This window comes from Theropithecus gelada, chromosome 7a, assembly GCF_003255815.1.
Source record: "Theropithecus gelada isolate Dixy chromosome 7a, Tgel_1.0, whole genome shotgun sequence".
In the NCBI taxonomy this organism is placed as follows: Eukaryota; Metazoa; Chordata; class Mammalia; order Primates; family Cercopithecidae; genus Theropithecus; species Theropithecus gelada.
In genome coordinates, this window is record NC_037674.1 from 49,358,717 (window position 1) to 49,371,964 (window position 13,248).

Here is a 13,248-nt window from a genome sequence, read left to right on the forward strand (position 1 = left end):
TTCTGACAAGCTCGGAGCCGCGGCCCATCACATCGTCTGCTTGGAGTTCAGGCTCACTCCTCCTTCTCTCTTAGGTGTTTCCTTCCAGCAAGGATGTGCTCCCTCTGCCCACCCCTTCCGCAAGATGGAAACCACTCCCCTCCTGGAGACCCCATGGGCCTGTGCTACCCAGGAGAGAGTAGCTGCCCTGAGCTCTCGAATGTTCTGAGACATGTCCTTGACCTTTTAGAGAATAGCATATGGTCTAGTGGTGAAAATGCTGTTCACAGGAGAAAAGAAGAAATAGAAGATAGAGTGATCTTGGCAGAGGATATGAAGCTTTCAGAGGAGGGAGGGTGGTAGTGAGGACACCTCCAGGGGCAAGTGGGAGCTGAGAAGGCCTTGAAGGATAAGGGGTCTTTGTGGTCATTTGCACCCTGGGCTGAGCTGGATATTTGCGATGCTGTGCAGAAAGGACTTGTGAGTATAAATGTGATTGCAAAGAGAATGTTTATCTCACCTAAGAGAAAATTCTCTATTTTAAACTTGAGTAGCTAACATGTAAAGTGATTTCAAAAGAATTTAGGGCCGGGTGTGGTGGCTCACACCTGTAATCCCAGCACTTTCGGAGGCCAAGGCAGGTGGATCACTTGAGGTCAGAAGTTTGAGACCAGCCTGGTCAGCATGGTAAAACCCCGTTTAAAAACACAAAAATTAGCTGGGTGTGGTGGCACGCACCTGTAGTCCCAGCTACTTGGGAGGCTGGAGCAAGAGAATTGCTTAAACCTGGGAGGCGGAGGTTGCAGTGAGCTGAGATAGTGTCACTGCACTCCAACCTGGGTGACAGAGCAAGACACTGTCTTAAAAAATAAATAAAAATAAAAGAGTGATTTCATTGAGGCCATTGTTGCCAAGCACATTTCACAGATGAAGAAACTGAGGTCCACAGAGAAGGGGGAGCTTTCCCAAGGTCACAGACTGGCACAGTGGTTCTGAGTCTTTGGGGTCAGACCCCTCTTTGAAAATTAGATAAATGATCAATGCGGCAGTTTGCATGTAACTCTGGAGGGTTCGCTGCCTCTCTAAACTCCTCCGTGGATCCGCAGGCCTAGGCTCCAGCGCCCTGCAGTGAGGAGATGAGCCACGATCAGAATCCAACTTTGGCCTCTCAGCCTAATTTCCTCTCCTCCCCACCAGCCAGCCTCCTGTTTTTCTTAGAGTAGTTCTGGCCTACTTTGGAGCCCTTGGCCTGTATTTTGCTTCAGGCAGCTTTGTGTCATGTAAAACATTCTGGGATTCAGGCTTTCAGTCCTCCAGCTGGTCTGTCCCATACCTGACGAAGTTAGTGAAGTTGAGTGTGCTGTGCAGGGCCTCTCAGAGGGGGATTTATGGAGCAAGCCCTGGAGATGTGGCCTGAACCCTAGCTCTGTCCTTTCTTGGGTGAACAGGGCAAATCTAATTTGTGTTCCAGGGACAACACCAGCTAAGGGGGAACATGGAAAGAGACCCTCTGCTTGAGCATTTCTGTGGCTCTGCCCCCTCCTCTGCCATCAGAGCCCCATGATGGGATTTCCAGGGTGGCGGTGGTTGTTTTTTTTACTGTGTGCTCTGTGGACGGACCCTCTTGGCCACCACATTAGCTGCTGCCCTCCTTTTCTGCATACCTCTCTTCATCACTGGGGCGATGGATCCCTCTGCTTCCAATGGCCAGCGCAGCAGTTTTACCAGCGGTGCCTATTGAAGGTGACATCTACAGATCCCTGCATGAGGTGCACCTATGCTGGGGTCTCTGCTGCCAAAGGGTCCATGGCACTGCGCACTGCACTGACAGGGGCTCCTGCAGAAGCTGCTGAGGCCTTGGGCACGCATCGTCTCCAGAGAGCAAAGGAAAGCAGCACTGTCTTTTGTCAGACTTTTCCTCTCAAGACCTCTGCCCAGGACCCAGCTGGGTGCAGGGGCCGGCCTGGAGGATGGTATGTAAGATGGAGCCACACAGGCTGTGCTCAGAACAGCTCCTGGCCCTGCCCAGCTTTGGGTTCTCAACTTCATCCCTCTTGATGTGAGCTCTAAGAGGAGGGGCCTCAGTGTTTCACGTAAATATCCCCCTGGCAAGGCCCCTGCAGACCTACCTGACTCCTTGGGGAAACTCCCAGCCCTCGCTCCAGCCCTCTCAGTGACCTCATCTGTATGTAGGGCTCAGCACACGTTTTCTGTAAATGGCCAGGGAGTAAATGTTTTTAGGCATCGTGGGCCACACACCATCTCTGTTGCTGCTGCTTCTCCTTCTGTTCCTCCTCCGCCTTCCCCCATCTTTTTTTGGTATTCCTTTACAAATGTAAAAACCATCACTAGTTTGTGGACTGTACAAAAACAGGCCACAAGCCAGCTTCGGCCCATGGGCCGTCGTTTGCTGCCTCCTGATCCATAGAATGGAAAACGTCACCAGGTGGGACTGGAGCAGTCAAAAGAGGGCCTCTGGAGGAGGTGAATAGGTAGAGAGTTTGGGAAACTGATAGCAATAGTGCAGAGGTTGGAAGGAGCCAGTTGCTTCTGGGGAGAATGGTTAGGACACCAGTTTGGCTGGAGCTGAGGCTCCTACAGTAGAATTAGAAAGAAAGGTTAGGGGAGGGTAAGCAGCAGCCAGCTTATAGAGGTCCTTAAATCACCCTTGAAGCTTGAAGCATTATTCTAAAGTCACTAGGGAGCCATAGAAGGTTCTTGAGCATCATTCAACCACAGACTCTTCAATCCTTCCTGGTTGAGGCGTGTCCCCATCAGCCAGGGTTGTATCAGGGTTTGGGGAGTGTATGGCGAAGGGACTATGGGAACTTCAGTGAGCTTTATTCATAGTGTTAGGGCCCAGTGAGGGTGGGAGCCCCTGTTCACACTTGGAGCCAATGGTGCTGTCCTCCGGGACATGGGGCCAAGCTTGACGGTCTCACCGTTCCTACTTTTTCTCTCAGGGCAGCCCATGACATTCCCCCCGGAGGCCCTGTGGGTGACCGTGGGGCTCTCTGTCTGTCTCGTTGCACTGCTGGTGGCCCTGGCTTTCGTGTGCTGGAGAAAGATCAAACAGAGCTGTGAGGAGGAGAATGCAGGTGAGGGTGTGTGTGTGTGCACTTACGTGTCTTGGGGTATGTTGCTGTGTCTTTGGTGTCAATAGAGTGTCACTTTCTAGAGACAGAATGAATGTGAGTGTGCAAAGGGGGCTGGATTTGTCTGTGTGTGATCTTGAGTCTATGTCTTGTGTGTGTGAACAAGCATGAGCCTGTCCATGTGTAGATACCACAGGATGAGTGTGGATGAGTGTGACTGGAAGATGGTGGGAGTGTAAGGCCAAGTGCTACAAGGGGATGAGTGTGTCTGTGTAAACAAGTGTGCCTGTGAAAGTGTAAGTGTGAGACAGCAGGCCAGAGCATGGAAGCTGTGTGGCACAAATGTCGGCACTCCAGGGGCAGGCATGGCACTGGGGAGGAACATGCCTGCCTCAGAGTGAGAGGGTCTGAAGCAGCTGCCATTTGTGGGGCTGAGGGTCAGCCTGAGCTGGCATTGGTGACTGGCAAGTGGGTGAGAGGACATTAGTGGGTGGTGAGTTGACCCTGGTGGGTAAACAGATGCATGAGAGTAGATGGGTAGTCAGAGGCTGGGGATGGCTGGAGGTCAGGAAGGAGAGGGAAGAAGAGAGTGGTCAGGTGGCAGATAGGTGAGTACTTGTGAGGTGGACAGGTGGAAGGATGAGCGGGTAGACGGCTGGTTGGTTGCATCTGTTGGAGGTTGATGGTTGGCAGGGCTACTGAGCGAGCGGATGGGTGAGGTGATGGGTGGGTGGGCTGGTGGAGGGTAGGTGGGTGGTCTTTGACTGGGTATGTGGTAAGGGCTCTAGGCTGAGTGGATGCTCTTTGGCTGGGTGAGTGGTGGGCTGCAGTCTGGGTGGGTGGCCTTTGGCTGGGTGAGTGGTGGGCTGCAGTCTGGGTGGGTGGTCTTTGGCTGGGTGAGTGGTGGGCTCCAGGCTGGGTGGGTGGTCTTTGGCTGGGTGAGTGGTGGGCTCCAGGCCGGGAGCCCCTTCATGTTGTCACAGGCTGGGCTCTGCTGTGCTTTGCTCTCGGGCTCCAACCCATGTCTAGCATTCGGACCACAGGTCAGGCCCACTCAGGCCCTGTTCACTAGCTTCCTGCACTCTTGGGTGGGAAAGTGCTGGCATGAAAATGGGCTTGTGAAAGAGTTTTGTTTATTCTGAGTTCTTGTGTTTGCAGGAGCTGAGGACCAGGATGGGGAGGGAGAAGGATCCAAGACAGGTGAGTCTGAACTTGGAGCTGGCACTCTTGGCTGGGAGAGGGACATATGGGAAAGGAGAGAGGACTCTAGGATCTGGAGGGGACAGATGTGCTGTAAGGTTTGAATGAAATGTGTTCTCTGGACTGAGGCCTTGCCACGCCGGTGAGTCTGCTCTTTGCCCAGAGTTAGGCAGGAGGTGGATCACCCGGTTCCCTCCCAGGTGTGTCTTCATTTCTCCTGCCAACCTTTACCCATCTGCCAGGGCTGATTCCACCTGATTGGCCCCACAGTGTGGAGTCTGGTAGCTTCCTAGGGGTGGGAGCAGGGACTCCAGAGACAGGGCAGTCTGGGTTTAAGTTCCAGCTCCATCTCAGGTAAACAGAGTGGCCTTGAGCAAGATGGTTTGCCTCTCTGACTTCAGTTTCTTCTTATGTAAAATGGGGATAATCACAGATTCACAGGTTGTTTGAATTATTAATTTAATTAATTGAGATAACATACATAAAGGACCTAGTACCATACCTAGTGCCAAGTGCTTAATACGCTGGAGTCCTATTACTATTAGGCAAACAGCTTAAGACAATCCTGTTCTAGTTACGGGCTCTGTAGCTTTGGGCAAGGTGCCTTGCTCCTCTGGGTGTCAGTTTCCCATCTGTAAAATGTCATCCTGACCCTGCCCTGGCTGTTTTGAAGCTCTCTCAGGTGACTGGAGAGGGAGGTACTTGCAAAGGACATAGGAGCATGGCACAGTAAGCTGGGGGCCCAGCTTGGGTGGTGCCCAGGCACTGGTGCCCATGGCTGCTGGAGGCCGACTTCCAGGGGATCCTAGGCTGGGAGAGGCAGGTTTCCGCTGAGCCATTTGGGATGGTTCCAGTTAATGCCGGTTTCCTCCCCACCCCCGCAGAAGGAAGGGCAGGAGATTGACACTTGGGGACTGCTATAAATTATGCCAATTAATTCTTTGCCTGTTGGTGCCCAGTGTGGCAGGCATAGAGACAGCTCTGGGATCAGACCTCATTTTTCATGCTCAGAGGCAGATGTAGTTGGCAGAAGGGAGGGAGTGGGGAGAAGAGTGTGGGTGAGGGAGTTGGTTAGTCTCATTCCACATGGTCCCAGGCCCACCTGCAAATCTGCCAGCCTCCTTTAGCTTCTCACACCACCCTGTGTGTAGAGTGGGCTCAGGGCAGTTCCGCAACTCCAGCTGGAGGTGGAGGGCTCAAGGGTTGTCCCATTCTACAGATGCAGAAAACTAAGGCCCAGAGAGAATGACAAGCCACAGAGTGGAACTGGGACCTGGGGCTGGGGCTTCGGGCAGCAGCCTAGGGCCCCTTCCCCTGTGCTGTGAAGTGGTCCCACTCTGCTAACTTCTCCCGCCCTTTCCAGCCCTCACTCCTTCCTCTGCCTGACTCCCTACCCCACCACTTCCCACAGTTCCTCACCATGTACGCCTTCCTTTTTTTTACAGCCCTGCAGCCTCTGAAACACTCTGACAGCAAAGAAGGTAAAGACACCTGGGCTTGAGATTGTGTCTGTGTATGCACACATCTGTGTGTGAGAGACTGAGAGGGTGGGTAGGCATCATCCTTTCACTGGTGACCTGAGGCCCCCTCTGCAGAAGAGCAGCCTCAACTTCCCCGTGGTGAGATGGCAGAGGGCTGAGTAACCAAGGTCCCATCTGCTCTAATGGGACCCAAATATGACAGAGGCTTAACCAGGACAGTTTATTCCTCCTTCCTGTGATAGTGTGAGCATAAGTAATCATAAAACCACTGATGACCTGAAGCCAGGTTCCGCTTACCTGGATTCTGCCCTCTTCAACTTCAATTCCTAGGTCTAAGAAGCTGTTCGAGCTCCCACACCCCCTCCAGAGCCAAGAGGGAGAAAAAGGAAGGATATGTTTCCTTCTAGAACTTGACTGGAAGTAGCCTGCGTCACTTCCGCTCACATCCCATTGGTCAGAACCCAGGCATATGAGCCCTAACTCAGGGGAGGCTAGAGAAATGTTCAGCTGGGTAGCCATGTCCCCGGTACACAGTAGGTGGTTAGTAAATGTCCATAGTCATTATTAGGCCTATTGTTATAATGTCAGTGATGACATTTGGAAATGTAGGAGATAAGTCATTTCCTTCCTGTTGTTCAGAATCAAATAACCATAGAAGATTTGGGCAGATGGAGATAAAAAGTGTCAGCTTAGGCCAGGTGTGGTGCATCACACCCGTAATCTCAGCACTTTGGGAGGCCGAGGTGGGTGGATCATTTGAGGTCAGGAGTTCAAGACCAGCCTGGCAAACATGGTGAAACCGTTCCATCTCTACTAAAAATACAAAAATTAGCTGGGTGTGGTGGTGCATGCCTGTAATCCCAGCTAGTTGGGAGGCTGAGGCGGGAGAATCACTTGAACCCAGGAGGCGGAGGTTGCAGTGAGCTGAGATCACACCTGTGCACTCCAGCCTGGGTGACAGAGCGAGATTCCATCTCAAAAAAAAAAAAAAAAGTCAGCTTGGTTTTGAAGAGTTTCTGGCCTGGTTGGACAAACCAGTTTGCTTCCTAATCCTGCTCCTTGGTGAGGCAGCCTGCCCCTTCAGTCTTTGGCCGTGCTGGACAACCACAGAGGCAGTGCCCAGATGGGAGAGCTCCTCTTCCCAGGGACACACAGAGCCGCAAGAATGGGTGAAGGCGAGGGCAGGGGCAGGACCCAAGCCCTTCTTCCCAAGTCTCCATTCAGCTCCAGATGCAGAGTGGGGTCTGAAATATGAGTCTTTGGGATGGCCCTCCACATGGAGACAGGAAGCTCGGGGGAAGGAGGAGGGCCCCTGCCGTGTCACTCTCAGGGAAATCAGTGTGGAGGGGACACTGGGTATGCTGCTTGCTGGACGAGGGAATTGGGCCTGGCCTTGGAGGGTGAATGGGATCTGGAGATGAGAAGGGAAAAGTGTTGCACTTAGAGGGGAGTGAAGGGAAGTGTGTAGGGCTGTGGACCTGTGGGGACTGAGAGGGGGCTGCGTGAGGTGGTCCCCCTCAGGTGCCCCGGCATGCCTGGCACCTGCATCTGTGTCTGGGCCTCCAGGGCAGTGGTCAGCATGGGGGCTGTCCGTTGGGCTGCTGTCTCACACACACTCCCCACCTGAAGTGTGACCAGGTGCCTGGGCTTCTGGCATGATCCCCAAAATAGAACTTCTGGCATCTAATGCTTTTCCCATCCCTTTTCTTTTCTTCCCCTCATGAAATGAAGATGATGGACAAGAATTAGCCTGACCATGAGGACCAGGGAGCTGCTGCCCTTCCCTACAGCTCCTACCCTCTGGCTGCAATGGAGCTGCACTGTGACCCCTGCCCCCAACAGATGCATCCTGCTCTGACAGGTGGGCTCCTTCTGCAAAGGATGTGATACACAGACCACTGTGCAGCCTTATTTCTCCAATGGACATGATTCCCAAGTCATCCTGCTGCCTTATTTCTTACAGACACAGTACACAGACCACCCACAGCCTTATCTCTCTAAGTCATCCTGCCTGCTGCCTTGTTTCACCATACATACATTTCTTAGGGACAGCACACTGACCACATCGCCACCCTCTTCTTCCAGTGCTGCGTGGACCATCTGGCTGCCTTTTTTCTCCAAAAGATGCAATATTCAGACTGACTGACCCCCTGCCTTATTTCACCAAAGACACGATGCATAGTCACCCCTGGCCTTGTTTCTCCAGTGGCCAATGGCCCTGATACACTAGTGATCATGTTCAGCCCGGCTTCCACCTGCATAGAATCTTGTCTTCTCAGACAGGGACAATGCGGCCTCAGCATCTCCTGGAGTCTAGAAGCTGTTTCCTCTCCCCTCCTTCCTCCAATACTGGCCTTTTCCCTCCCTGCCCCAAGTGAAGACAGGGCACTCTGCGCCCACCACTTGCACAGCTGTGCAGAGACCTGCAGATGCACGTGCTGGAACACGTGTGGTTCCCCCCGGCCCAGCCTCCTCTGCAGTGCCCCTCTCCCCTGCCCATCCTCCCCACGGAAGCATGTGCTGGTCACACTGGTTCTCCGGGGGTCTGTGATGGGGCCCCTGGGGGTCAGCTTCTGTCCCTCTGCCTTCCCACCTCTTTGTTCCTTTCCTTTCATGTATCCATTCAGTTAATGTTTATTGAGCAACTACAGATGTCAGCACTGCGTTAGGTGCTGGGGGCCCTGCTTGGGAAGATCAAGTTCCTCCCTCAAGGACTCCCCATCCAGCTGGGAGACAGACAACTAACTACACTGCACGCTGCGGTTTGCAGGGGGCTCCTGCCTTGCTCCCTGCTCCACACCTCCTCTGTGCTCAAGGCTTCCTGGATACCTCACCCCCACCCCACCCCTAATTCTTACCCAGAGCATGGGGTTGGGGCAGAAACCTGGAGAGAGGGACATAGCCCCTCACCACAGCTAGAGAATCTGGTGGTATCCAAAGTGTCTGTGCAGGCGTGGGCAGGTGGGCAGGCACCAAGGCCCTGTGGACCTTTCATAGCAGCAGAAGAGGCAGAGCCCGGGGCAGGGCAGGGCCAGGAGTGCTTTGGGGACATAGAGGGGACTGCCCCCCACCCCCACCATGGTGCTATTCTGGGGCCGGGGCAGTCTTTTCCTGGCTTGCCTCTGGCCAGCTCCCAGCCTCCAGTAGAGTGAGACTTCAGATGTTCTGATGCCTTCTGGATGTCATCTCTGCCTGCCCCAGGAATGGAAGATGTGAGGACTTCTAATTTAAATGTGGAACTCGGAGGGATTTTGTAAACTGGAGGTATGTTTTGGGGAAAATAAATGTCTTTGTAAGAAACGTTTTCTCTGTGAAGTGTTTGGAAGCAGGGTGGGCCCCAGGCCTCAACCAGCAGGATTCTGTCCTGGATGTTGAAGCCTGGCCCTCCTTATCTCACTGTCCTGAAATCACTGGATCTCCAAGGCCATTTGGCTCCCTCCTTGCCTTCAGGTTCCCCCTGGATAAAGTGAAGTTGGTTGTCCAGAAAGCCAGGCCCTTTGGTCACTCTGTGGGGCTCCTCCCAGTGGAAGCATCACCCAATTTCTTTCCCTCAGAAAACTCGAACCTAGGCTTGTTTAGGACCTCTGCTGATGTACCCATTTTAGAGACTGGGAAGCTGAGACTCAGTAAGAAGCTGGCACCAGGAAGAATTCTGAATGCTGTTTCTGGCTGACTCAATTGGATGGGCACCGGGCCAGGGATCAGAGGTCCATTCCCAGGACACAGTTCTGCCCTATGACCCTGAGCAGGACATTTCCCTTCTCTGAGCCTTGGCTTTCTTGTATGAAAAACAGCCACCTGTGCACAGTGGCTCATGCCTATAATCCCAACACTTTAGGAGGCTGAGGTGGGAGGATCGCTTAAGGCCAGGATTTCAAGACTAGCCCAGGCAATATAACAAGACCCTGTCTCTGCACAGAAATAAAAAATCAGCCAGGTGTGGTGGCACACACCTGTAATCCTAGTTACTCAGGAGGCTGAGGTGGGAGAATCACTTGATCCTCAGCTCAGGAGGTCGAAGTTGCAATCCGCTGTAATTGTACCACTGCACTCCAGCCTGGGCAACACAGCAAGACTCTGTCTCTAAAGAAAAAAGGAAGAACAGAACTGAGGTTTTAACCACCTTCCACTTTGAAAGACTGAGAGGAGGCATGCAGGCTTCCAGAGAGCCAGATTCAGGGCTCTGGGAGCCTGCCTAGGGTACTGCATTCGTTTGCCCCAGGATGACAGTGTCCTGGCACTGGGACAGCCTGGAGCTTTGCAGACCCTGGGCAGCAGGAGGAGCCTGTGCTGGGGGTCAGGACACTTGACTTTCAGTCCTGCCTCTACTAGTAACCTGTGTCCATGTCCTTCATACCTCTGAGCCTTACTTTCCTTATCTATTAAATAGGGGTGACAGGTCATCTCCCAAAAAGTATGTGGCATCCTTTACAAACTGCAGGGTCTGTTACAAAGTTGATGGCCCTAGGGGTGAGATCAGTCATGTTGCTTGAGGTCCTGTCATTGGTGCTCTGGGTGGGTATTAGGATTGAAAGACTTACGCCTTTGCCCCTCCAACCCACTGTGTGCCCTTGAGCTTGCTGCTTCACCGCACTGGGCTTCAGTCCCTACCTGTAAGGTAGAGACAGTAATAGTTCCTGTTTCAAAACACTGTTGAGAGGGTTGGACAAAGTGGGTGAGAAGACACTGCAATTAGGCCGGGTGCTGTGGCTCACGCCTGTAAGCCTAGCATTTTGGGAGGCTGAGGCAGGCAGATCACCCGAGGTCAGGAGTTCAAGACCAGCCTGGCCAACATGGTGAAACCCCATCTCCACTAAGAATACAAAAAAGCCGGGTGTAGTGGCACGTGCCTGTCATCCCAGCTACTCAGGGGACTGAGACAGGAGAATCATTTGAGCCCAGGAGGTGGAAATTGCAGCGAGCTGAGATCGCGCCACTGCATTCCAGCTTGGGTGACAGAGTGAGAGTCCATCTCAATAATAAATAAACATAAAAAGACACTGCAAACCATTAGGTGCTGGGCACACGTGAGGGGCTATTCTTTCCCTCCCTGCAGTCGGGCCCACGCACTGTTGCTCCTTAGGTGATTTTGTAGATTGAGCACAGTGACTTGGAACAAGCTGTCTGAAGCCCAGTTTGTTCATCTGTAAAACAGGCACAGGAACCCATGCTTTTTCTTTGTGACAGGGCTGGATAAGGCTCAGACATGTCACCGCATCGAGTGTTCTGGGCACGGACCCAGCAGGTGTGGGACTTGCCTGGAGGCTTAGGGGTAAAGAGAGTGGCAACTAAGTCCTCTGGTGACAAGTGCCCTGGGCAGCAGTATTTTTAGCTGCCCTTCCTGGGCAAAGCTCCAACTCCTGCATTTTAATGGAGAAATAATTCTCACAGTGCGACAAGCTGTAGCCTGCAGGTGTCACATCCATATTAAAAGAGGACAGAGCAAGGTTCATTTGCCTGGCTCAAGGTGTGACCAGAATTCGCCTCTAGGACCATTTGTAACCAGGGCTTGAAGACCAATTAGTGGATCTGACCACTCACCACCCAGAGGAAGGAGACTGGGAGGAGGGGTGAAAATGGTATGGCCAGGGCATCTGGATCATCCTGCCTCTTCTACTTGTGTGCTTGGAGCATTCTGCTTAACTCGCAGACCCTGGGCAGCAGGAGAAGCCCGGGCTGGGGGTCAGGACACTTGACTTTCAATCCTGGCTCTGCTACTAGACTGGCCTCCTTCTAGACTGTTGTATCCAGTCTTACACATTTACAAAAAATATTTTTTTTTTTTGGTAATCAAACATTATGCAATGCTTCTTTCTGTTTTTACTCTTTTCCCAAGTCAATTCTTCTAGAGTGTCCTCATCCTCTTTGCTTTCTATATTGATGTGTAACATACCTCTAGTATTTATAAGATGCTAATCCTCAGTGTATGACTCCATGAATTTTTACACAAATCTCTACCCATATAACCACTACCCAGATCAAGATATAGAACGGTGCCTGGATTCCAGAAAGTTCCCTAGTGTCCCTACCCAAGCAACAGCCCTGCCCACTTGGCTGCTTTCACCAATTAGTTTTACTTATTCTTGAACTTCATATAAATGGAATCGTGCAGTACATGCTATTTTGTATCTAGCTTCTTGCAAAGAACTCCCTCGTTCTTTTTAAATGGCTACATAGTATCTCATAGTACTGCTGTTCTAGCCTATATTTTGCTAGTTCCTACAGTTTAGACACAAATAATGCAGGCTTGTGCTCGAGTTTCTACAGTATGGAGCCCTAGAAGTGGGATCTCTGGATACATTTTAAGTGTTGGGAGAGTTGCCAATTGTTTCAGCTGCCTTTTTAGCCAGTCCCTGTGGCAGTAAGAATGTGCAAGTGAAGAAAACTTAGGGTGGCTGGAAAAACTGATTCTAGACAGGGTAGAGATGGTACTTGGAATTCACATCCAGTTGGGCTCTCGGAGACTTCAGAGCGGAGCCTGATTCAGTAGCGTACAGGGCCTGCAGTTATCCCTTCCATCTGCTCTGGACCACCTTGCCCTTCAGCATCTGTCTGTCACTGCCGCTGCCTCCGTTCCCAGGAGCTGTCTGGGATCCCGGGACCCCAGTCCTGGGTGAGTGTGTCTGCCTCCTGGTGGGTTATGTGGGCCCAGCACTGTTGTCTGAGTGAGTGTGTGCCAGGGTCGAGCCCTGCACCCAGAGCACCGTAATTGATGGGGGAAGGTTCTCAGCATCTTTGGGGTTGTTTTTTTTTTTTCTTTTTTATTTCTTTTGAAGAAGGTCTCACTCTGTTGCCCAGTCTGGAGTTCTGTGGTACGGTCATAGCCCACTGCACCCTCAACCTCCCGAGCTCGTGATCTTCCTGCCTCAGTCTCCTGAGTAGCTGGGACTGCAGGTGCCTGCCACTACACCTGACTAACTTACAATTTTTTTTTTTTTTTTTTTTTTTCAGAGACAGGGTTTTGCTATGTTGCCTGGGCTGGTCTCAAACTCCTGGGTTCAATCAGTCCTCCTGCCTCAGCCTTCCAAAGTGCTGGGATTACAGGCGAGAGCCACTGTGCCTGGCCAGCATCCTGTTGGATGCAGGTGGCTCAGGTTAGGTTAAATCTCTTGCACTTGTGTCAGAGTATTCATAACCTTTGGCACTGCCAGCTCCAGGTAATTATGGTGACACTACTTCATTACTAATGAGGCAGAGCTTTGTTAGAACAGAGAAACACCTGAGTCTCATAGAGGAGCCATAACCCGGCCCTCAGACAGAGGGTCTGTGACCTTTGCCCTCAGCCTTTCTCCAGCATCTGAGCAGCAAAATATCCCCTGCCCCTCAGCCTTCCTTAGCCAATATGATTTCTGCACCCAAACGCCCTCCTCTGGATGTGTTTCATCAGCGTCCCTTGCAGATTGAGGCTCTGGCATGGATCACGATGCTTCAGCTCATAATAGATCAGCTCTCACCTCCCGCGTCCTGGGCACTATGTTCCTAGTGATACAGCT

At 52.1% G+C, this 13,248-nt stretch overlaps 1 protein-coding gene across 8 annotated transcripts in view; it reads left to right on the forward strand.

Annotated features, from left to right (window-relative positions):
• The window catches only part of CD276 (CD276 molecule), a 30,244-nt gene extending 21,190 nt beyond the window's left edge, over positions 1-9,054 (forward strand). For 7 of the 8 annotated variants that reach the window (XM_025389897.1, XM_025389904.1, XM_025389902.1 and 4 more), the window contains 4 exons: positions 2,943-3,077; positions 4,233-4,274; positions 5,720-5,755; positions 7,487-9,054. In XM_025389897.1, the coding sequence (XP_025245682.1) occupies positions 2,943-3,077; positions 4,233-4,274; positions 5,720-5,755; positions 7,487-7,509 (236 nt within the window). In that variant the 3' untranslated portion in view covers positions 7,510-9,054. Of the gene's footprint in view, positions 1-2,942; positions 3,078-4,232; positions 4,275-5,719; positions 6,131-7,486 lie in introns of those variants that run through there. The other variant, XM_025389900.1, reaches the window with a different exon arrangement.
• The last annotated feature ends 4,194 nt before the right edge of the window (positions 9,055-13,248 follow it).